Raw genomic sequence first — 9,303 nt, forward strand, 5'->3', positions numbered from 1 at the left:
TTTGTTTGTTTGTTTGTTTGGGGTTATTTTGTGCAGTACCAGCGATCAAACTTGGGACCTTGGCCTTGCCAGGCAGGCACTTGTGCTGCTGAGCTATATACCTGGCCCCCCACGTTATGATCTTGAGCTGCATCCATTTATGAATGCCTCAGATTTCTCTCTCTTTATGGCAGGATAGTGCTCCATTGTGTGTTGACACAGTGCCATGTTTTCTTTATCTTTTCACCCATTGATGGATAATATAGGTCATTTCTGAAATTTATCTCAGACGTACTAAGCAGGCACTTAGTCTGCAAAGCTGTCTCACTGGCCCTGAAAATTTTATACCTTGGAGCAGCACAAATAAAAATCATTCATCCAATATCCTCCCATTCATCTAATCTATGTAATGTTGGGATGTTTATAAGTGATACAAGGTGAAGATGTTTTCTCCATATTGCCTAAGCCCACTTATCACTGCCTTGTCATCTCTAACCATGACTTAAAATCAGCCTTGCTCTTATGAAAGGCCTTGCCTTTTTCCTATTGTCAGTCTACACTAGACAGTACAATAATTGAGAAAATGAATTTAGAAACATTTCTAGCAGTTTAACAGTGCTTTAGCATCAAAAGAGTTAATGTTTTATTTTATGTATCTCAGTTTGCAGCCAATTGGGAGAACACTTGTTTTCTTGACTTTTAGAAGCATTGTTCCAAAGCACAAAACTGAATTGTAGGAGATATGAGTTTGTCAGTTTGGTTAAGGAGATAGCTCAGCAGCATAAGCACCTGCCTGGCAAATGCAAGGTCCTGAGTTCAGTCCCTGGTACCCCCCCCCCCAAGAAAAGGAAGGAAGGAAGGAAGGAAGGAAGGAAGGAAGGAAGGAAGGAAGAGTAAGCTTCTTTTAGTGATAAGAATTTCTAAAATCAGTTATTTAAATATATTTGTATGTTTTGGCTTTGTTATTTACCTTCTGGCTCTAAATAGATGCTGAGAGTGTAAACCTAGATGACTACAACATTCATGTCATTGCAAGTGTGTTCAAACAATGGCTTCGAGATTTGCCCAATCCACTCATGACCTTTGAACTCTATGAGGAATTTCTTCGAGCTATGGGTAAGCACGGACTGTTTGGGTTAAGGGAAGGCAAGGACTATACTTGAGAAAGGAAAGCCATCAGTTTAGTATTGATTCTGAAGCATTCTCTAGTGGTTTAGCCCTTAAACATCCAAATATTAGCTTGTGATAGTGTGTAGAAAATTGGCAGTACTGCTACATATTCAAATGTTGACTTTTTAGACACTTAAAATATCATGTTCTGCAAGTTTTCTGAGTAAGCCACTTCGTTGCTACTCGCAAAAAGCTTGAAAAACTAGAATTATAAAATAGTGAATGAGTAAGATTTAAGAATAGTCTAGCATCAATTTAAGTTGTGAATGTGAGCAGAAATGTGTATAAAGCTTTTATGCCATGCCTGTCAGGTTTTGCAGTGTGGCTTTTCGGTGTTCTGGGTGTGTAGTATGTTGATGATGGTCTTCATAAAGATAATTAGACTCCAAGGATGTATAAAATGTATGATGATTAATTTTAGTGAGGAATCAGTCTTCTGCAAAAATGGTTGAAAAAGTAGAGCATCTCTGTCCCTTTGTTGTAATTGAGGATTGCTGAAATGTAGACTGAAACTCAGGGGATTCTTTCTGCTTACAGTGAGGGTGTCAAAGTATAACTGGAAGTAGAATCACTCCTCTTGTGCCATTCAGGCACAAATATTTCTTCCAGAAGCCAAGAGCTGCTTCAGAGTGTGTTTAGGAGGAGGAAGTAACATGTAAGAGGGTTTTTTAGTCTGATTGCTGATTTCCTGTTCCTAGGTCTTCAGGAGAGGAAGGAGACAATCCGCGGGGTGTACTCTGTGATTGACCAGCTCTCCCGAACTCACCTCAATACACTTGAACGCCTCATCTTTCACCTCGTAAGGTAACTCAGGAAGTGCAGTAATGTTTAGAGATTTTTCTTGGATTATTTTTAAGTAGAGAAGTACTTAATTTGGAAGAATTTCATCATAAAGGTGGCATATATTTCTTTTCTCTCTCTCCCTCCCCTCCTGTTGTCTTCTTCTTCCTTGCCTTCCCAGAAGTTAGTGCTTTGAACAGGCACTCAGGATTTCTTGAAGCTGGTCTGTGTTTCTGCTTCTTTACCCTCATGTGAGCCATGTTAGCAGCCCCACCCTCATGGTGACACTGTGTACTTTAGCCATTGATTGAGCTCCTCAGCTAGAAAAGATGTGTATCTGTTGATGTAACCTTATTTGAAAGAAGTAGGTTCAGATTGTGCTTAAAAAATAGACGGACTGGAAACTTGAGTAGTCTCTCTTACCCTGTAAATAAATAGTAGTAGCATTTGGGAAGAAACCCATCTTTCTTTGACTGAATATTGTATATAACTGAAAATGCCTTAAAGCCTCTAACCCCACATCTCTCAAATATGTTGATCAAGTGACATAGGCCTTGAGGCAGTTCACAGAGGTGTTCACAGTGTTCCCTTAGTAAGCACTGCTGACCTAGATTGTTTCAAAGAAAAGTGAACCCACATTTTCCAGAGGCAGAACATCATTTCTGGGAAAGTCTACAGTGTCTCCCTTCAACTCATGTGGGTATTGCCCCAGTAATGTGCAGTTGGCATCATACCATCTTCTGTCTCTCATATTTTCTATTATTTTCCCTTTTTATCCATTTTTCACTTTTTTTTTGTTTTATTTCTTAGGATTGCTCTACAGGAAGACACTAATCGAATGTCTGCTAATGCTTTGGCCATTGTGTTTGCACCATGCATTCTCCGCTGCCCTGACACAACTGACCCCCTACAAAGTGTTCAGGACATCAGTAAGACCACCACGTAAGGCTTCTCTTGCTTCTGCAGAACTTCCTGAATTGGTATAGTCACAAGTTGAGGTGTCTTTAAGATTGCTGGACCCTCTTGGTTATTCTTAGCTGAGCTTGTAAACTGTTAGATTATTTGATTAAATTCATCATTAAAGAGTCTGTTTTTAAATTTTTCTTTTCTGTACGATAGCTTGTAGCTTTAAGTAAATTTTCAAATTGTTGTATCAAATTATATAAACTATATTTTCTTAAACCTAGGCTCACTATAGGCTTACAACTTTGAATCCCTTTGGTTAGAATACTTCTAATTCCTGTATTTCCTCTTAGCCTTTTTCATGTTTTTCTTCTGCATCTTGACTGCAAAAGGAAATTTTTAAAAATACAGTGTTTAAATTCCATCCCTAAAGAATTTGATTTAATTGGTCTGGTGTGTAACCTGGCCTTTGGAATGTGTACAGCCAAAGTTGTGAAGAACAATTCTAAGCCTTGTCTCAGAGATCATAAAATAAGGGATATGGATTTTTTTTTTCATCCTTTGTCCACCAAAGTTAACTGAAGAATAATCTATGATAGTTACACTTCTGCTCTTAAAAGATTTTCTTTCCTCCTATTTCAGCTGTGTGGAGCTGATTGTTGTGGAGCAAATGAATAAATACAAGGCTCGTCTCAAAGACATCAGTAGCTTGGAATTTGCTGAAAATAAAGCAAAGACCAGGCTATCGCTGATTCGTAGATCAATGGTAAGATGCCAACATGGAACCACAGGGTAAAAATGGGAGCCTTACTAAGACTTTAAGTGTGTGTTTCTAATACATAGAGGGATTATCTCCAGAATCTTTTTCAGAAAGTGAAGTGGAAAAAAGTCAGCAAATACCACAGTGCTATGGATACCTGATGTGTGATCTGTTAGCTCTTTTTAGTTATGTGTACAGGGTGTATGTGATTAAACGTGCAGAATTTTATAAATCATATATTTAGATAAAATTAGTGGCTTGATAATTAGCCTCTTTACTTTTCCTGTCATTTTTTATTAAAACTTAACCCTATCCTAAGATTTTTCTCTTACTTTTCTACCATATGTTGCTATTTTCAACTATGGCACTGTGATTCTGCCAAGACTCATAGGAATAGTCTTGAAAATGAATTTGAACTAAAACATTTGATACATAAGGAAATAGAATTCCAAATATGAGTCTATTATCACATAAGGATTTCTTCAAAGATTTATGTTCAAGTTTTGATAGGAACCTCATCAGTAATTCACTTACCCCTTTTATATTTATTACTTTCCATTGTAACCAGTGACCTATCAGTAATTCCAGTTTTTAATAATCAGTATCTGAGTAACTGGAAAACAGTGATTGAATTAAAGTTTAGCTGTTGCCCATTTGTTACCCTTTCTCTGAGTTGTAAAATTATAGTGGTGAGCTCCTGCTTGATATTCCCAGTAAGTCCCTAACAATAAGCAGCTTCCCCATCATCATGCCCATACTCCCTAGGGGTCCAGTATATTTCCTTCACATCTTCGTAGAATGGCACTGTTGGCACTGTATTAACCCACATCTTCCTTTACAATTCAAACTTCATGGCACAGCAAGTGCTCAACAAAGATCTGTTGGTAACTTAGTGGAAGGTCTTCTCTGAAAAAAAAAAAAATGTAAACATAACCTTTTTTCCAGGAAAAAAGGTAGTAAAGTTCATCATAGGATATGATCGGAATCTTTTTCCCCCAGAAACTGAAAACACAAACCCTAAGAAATGAAACTTCCTGTAGTACAAGTTTTCAGGAACTCAGTGCTTACATACCCAATTTAGTAGAGCCCATCTAGATAGGAAGGAAAGAGTCTTTTATCATAAAGTGACTTTTCAAAGCAGATAGATAAGCCGTGCTTTTTGCCAATGCTGCAGAGATAGATATATTCAGTCCACTGAAAGATTACACCGCTTTTAACAGGGCAGTAACATGTACATTCTAACCTTCTTCTTTCCTTTTCATGTCCTTCCTAATCCAGAAACCTGTACTAATTGCAGTTAGATTTATGAGCATAACCCGCAATTCGGTCTCGGTATGTATTAATATTGCAATGTGTCAAGCCACTTTACATTATTGTCTCTCATTCATCCAGAAATTGGTCTGCTCTGTCTGTCATTCATGCTTGTCCACCCTCTATGTTCCACCCCAGTTCAGGTCCCACATTTTGATCAGCTTTCACTTGTTCCTCATCTCTTAATCTCTTCTCTTAGATCTTTTGTTTTCCTTCCTCTATGTTGTGCAGCTGAGCAATGTTCATTTAAAATGAAGCATTTTTTCCTCTTTGATAAATATCCTTTTGAGTTTCTTCATTGGTTAAGTCATTAAAAGGTGAAAGAAGAAAACATTGAGGTATCAAGTTAATTACTACTTTATCCACTATGTTCCTGGCAATCTCTTCTGTGTTACTATTAAAAATATTTACTACTTTTAGCATCTCCCATCGTTGACAATGCTTATTTGTCCATTCATATCTGTGACCCTGATTGTATCTTCTCAGAGCTAGAAGTATAATTCTTATCTACTTGGTATTTAGCAAACAAAACAAAAATAGGAGTAAACAAATTGTCAAGACTGCTTGTAGACTTAAGTACCATAGTATATTAGTGCTCCTAACAGGATTTCATTGCTGGTGTCCCTCTTCAGTTTTATTGGTTATAAGAAAGACGAACAGGGATGGTAAGTTAAGAACACCAACCTTTTGCAACCTAATTTCAGAGACTATTCACCCTTGTGAACCATTTCATCAGAAAGCCTTGGGATAGCAATACACATTGGTTTTGCTTTACTACTTCTCTACTATGCCACACTTCCTTTTCCCACTAGTATCATCTCCTTAATATTATTGTCATTGTTTCATAATTCATAAATGCTTCATTCTCATTCCAGTATTTAAGACTCAATTCTCTTGATATGAAAACTCCCATTACAGGCTTGATCCAGTGCTTGTTTAGCTTCCTTCCAGATAGACTAGACCTTAATCTGGGTTTTAAAACTCTTGAGATCTAGAGCTGGGTTCTGTTTGACTGATACCTTTGCTGTTCCTCTTTCTTGTTCTATTCTAACCTCTGGTATTGAGCCTAGAGGAGCTAAAATAAAAGTAGGACAAGATTCTGCCTGATACTTTGATTTGCGATGGCAGTCCTCCTCTTGGGTGGTTCATTACTACTGTTCAAGACCATTGTCAGTAGGCTAAGTGAAAATAACTAGTGGCTCCAGTTCTTCCTGCTGACAGTGAAAAAATCCTGCCTCATTTCTATAGGGATCACCCATCCCCTTTAAGACTTGCTTGTATCTTCTGGTCAGAACTCTGACTGATGGCATTGGCATCTTTTGGGAAGCTCTCAAACTCCCAGAGAAGTTAGATTTTTCAAAATGCTGATATTTATTTGAAAGCTTGAAATTTTATCACTGACAATAGTAATTTCTTTCATTTGAAATAACAGGTTCCCCTTATAATATTTCTAAGAAAATGTGTGCCACATGCCCAAGTCTGAATAATCATACCCTGTCATTATTCTAAGTAAGATTTCATGTTCAAAGCAACCAATGCAGCTGGCCAGTCAGGCATTTTCACAAATATTCTTTCTTAAATAATAGTTGTAAGAGAGGTGCTTTATGTGTACTTGCTTTTTTGTCATGTGAAAAATAAAAAATAGTGAGCTCAACAATCAACAGAATTAGATTTTACTACTTTATTGGCAATGTGACATGAAACTGAGCTTTTTATAAACTGCACATGCATTTGTACTAAAGAATATGATAACTACTAATACAGTTTGGTATCATTGCCTTGATTCTTATAAGTCAGCAGTTTTTTTTTTTAATTCACAAGCACTTACACCTAATTAATGAAGATGTCAATAAATGGAAAGGGTAAACAACATCTTAATATCATGAAAATACTTTGCACTTGCATATCCTTTGAAATAAGACTTTGGGACACCACTACTTTCCCACATCACATTAGCAATTCGTGGAACCACAACACCACAGTATATCTAATAATACTGGATTAGTGCATTACACAGAAATACTTGGTGAGGGTACACCCAGAGATATATTGGCTACCTTCAAAGTGTTTTACTAATTCACTATCTGTGTCAGCCATAACCACAAGCAGTGGAATATTTTCCTTGAGCAAGCTTGGATGTTTAATTGTGTAATATATACAAAACCAATCGGCTTCAGAATCCTTGGATAAAGACTCTTCTTATTTAGGAAAGCAAACTTTTTGGGAAGTAGTCTGATAATTCAGGTTCTTACTATTTGTTTTATGTGACTTAATAAAAAGTGTCAGTGTTGGTTATTTTTCTCTCATTACTGGGACAAAATACCTGATGCTCAAAATTAAAGAAGTAAAGGTTTATTTTGCTGGCAGTTTGTGGAGGTTTTAGTCTATACTTGGTTGGCTCCAAGGCAGAGTGGCTCGTGGCAGAGGGCAGTAGCTCATGGAGGCAGAGAACAGCAAAAGCAGTAAGAGCAAAAGAGAGGAATAGCTGAGAGCTGGCCTCTTTCCCTCCTTTATACTGTATGCTGGCTATGTGCGCCACTGTGCATGTAACACTCACACCCATAATCCCAGCATTGGCCCATAAATCAACCCCCCCCCATGACTGCATGAGGCTTTGGGGGGACATCTCGCCATACACCATAACAGTATTCAATAAGGGTCTTTATCTTGGCTCTTTTGGCTAAATTTCTTTTGAGTTTTTGGGACAGGACCTCACTATGAAGTCTAAACTGTCCTTAAACTATGTAGGCCAAGCTAGCTTTGAAATAATCAAGGTTCTTCTGCCTCAGCCTCCCAAGTGCTGGGATTACAGGCATGCATCCAGCCTTTGTCTAAAATTTCTATGTAGGATTCAGAGATTTGTTCTTGAGCTATTTATATACAGTTCTATCTGGACGGCAGTTTCTCGTCCTTGTACTAGGACTTGCATAAACCCCAGTTACATGTGCTTTCTTTGGGTCTTCATAAAGTGGCTACCTGAATCCTCATGAGGATAATCTGCCTTTTCCTGCATGGTCATCAAATGTGCTACAGTGAAACAGTCCACTTTATCACTGTCATATGTCTAGCTTCATGAGTCTTCAAATATATAGGCTTACTTTGATTCATGATACATTAAACTTCTTTATGCCTATCAGTCATGTCTTGCCTTTCCTCTGTACATCCTTTCTGCATTATGAGGCTTAGAGCATAGCATATTCAGAAACAATCAAAACTCTCATGGGGGGCCTGCCCCTTAGCTCAGTTCTTTAAGTGGCTGCTTCAACAAAGCAGTCAGGCTCAGGTTGCTGTGGTTCGATCCCCACAACACAAGCCAGCCAGTCATGCCTTGAAGGTATTCAGAGCAAAAAAACCCAAAAAAACCAAAAAAACAAAAAAACTCTCCTCATAACCTTAGCCCTTTTAACACTGTAGTATATCTTCCACTCAGGCCTTAGGAGAAAATGAAGACAATCGATATAACTGAGATCTCCCACATTAAAGTGGTCGACCCTTAGTCTTTTTCTTACAGTGTGTACACAGATCTCACAGAATTCTCACCCAAACCTAGTAGTTAAAGCTGTCTGTTTCAGATTATTCCTAGAAAAGAGTGGACAATAAAATTATATATGCACTTAAACAAGTGATTACCAGTGCATATGATTAGGTGACTGACTTCATGGGTATAAAAAAGCATGTTTTTTTACCAAAGAGGGAAGGAGAAATGGATGACTGTTCCATGTACTGTGAATGGTGAAAATACTGAGGAGAGTACTTCATCCTGCATAGAGCCACTGGGGAAGACTGTAAAGGGGATGATTTTGAATTAATCAGATTGAGAAAGTCCTGTTTCATAGTATAAAAGGCTTACTTTTAGAAAAAACCTGTAGCTCATAATTGTTAACAACCTTGATAGGTAATTGTACAGAAGGGAGAACTTAAAGTAAAACCAAAATAGGATCTTTTCTCGAGCATACTGAGGCCTTAGCACCTTGGGACCCTGATGGATAAGCCGGGGCTCACGAAGTCTCTTCCTGTAGATCAGTTAGCACTTAACTTAAACGTAGTGCTTTATATCATTTTTGTATTTATGATAGAGAATGAGAGCTGATGCTACTATACAATATACTGTGCCTATAAGTAAATTTAACTACAAAATAAAAATTTCCCTTCTGGTTCTCCTTTAAGGTTCTTAATTAAGTGTAACTAAAGATGCAGGGTGAATTATTGGGGTGAGGTGGGACTTTGATTTTCATCTGGAGAATTCATCTGTAGGGAAGAATTGGTACCAGAAAAAGATTGTTCAAGATGAGTCTGCAGTGACATGTTAATGTTTAGGCTGATGTCCTTATCTATGAAATATTTCTAACAAAAACTAAAGACATGGGAGGAGAATCAGGCCACAAAAAAAAAAAAAAAAA

At 37.6% G+C, this 9,303-nt stretch overlaps 1 protein-coding gene across 4 annotated transcripts in view; it reads left to right on the forward strand.

Moving 5' to 3' along the window:
* The window catches only part of Myo9a (myosin IXA), a 227,184-nt gene that overhangs the window by 197,242 nt on the left and 20,639 nt on the right, over window positions 1-9,303 (forward strand). For all 4 annotated transcript variants that reach the window (XM_023712466.1, XM_023712464.1, XM_023712465.1 and 1 more), the window contains 4 exons: window positions 967-1,095; window positions 1,848-1,953; window positions 2,740-2,871; window positions 3,475-3,598. In XM_023712466.1, the coding sequence (XP_023568234.1) occupies window positions 967-1,095; window positions 1,848-1,953; window positions 2,740-2,871; window positions 3,475-3,598 (491 nt within the window). The remainder of the gene's footprint in view (window positions 1-966; window positions 1,096-1,847; window positions 1,954-2,739; window positions 2,872-3,474; window positions 3,599-9,303) is intronic.

This window comes from Octodon degus, unplaced genomic scaffold, assembly GCF_000260255.1.
Source record: "Octodon degus isolate 3935 unplaced genomic scaffold, OctDeg1.0 scaffold00026, whole genome shotgun sequence".
In the NCBI taxonomy this organism is placed as follows: domain Eukaryota; kingdom Metazoa; phylum Chordata; class Mammalia; order Rodentia; family Octodontidae; genus Octodon; species Octodon degus.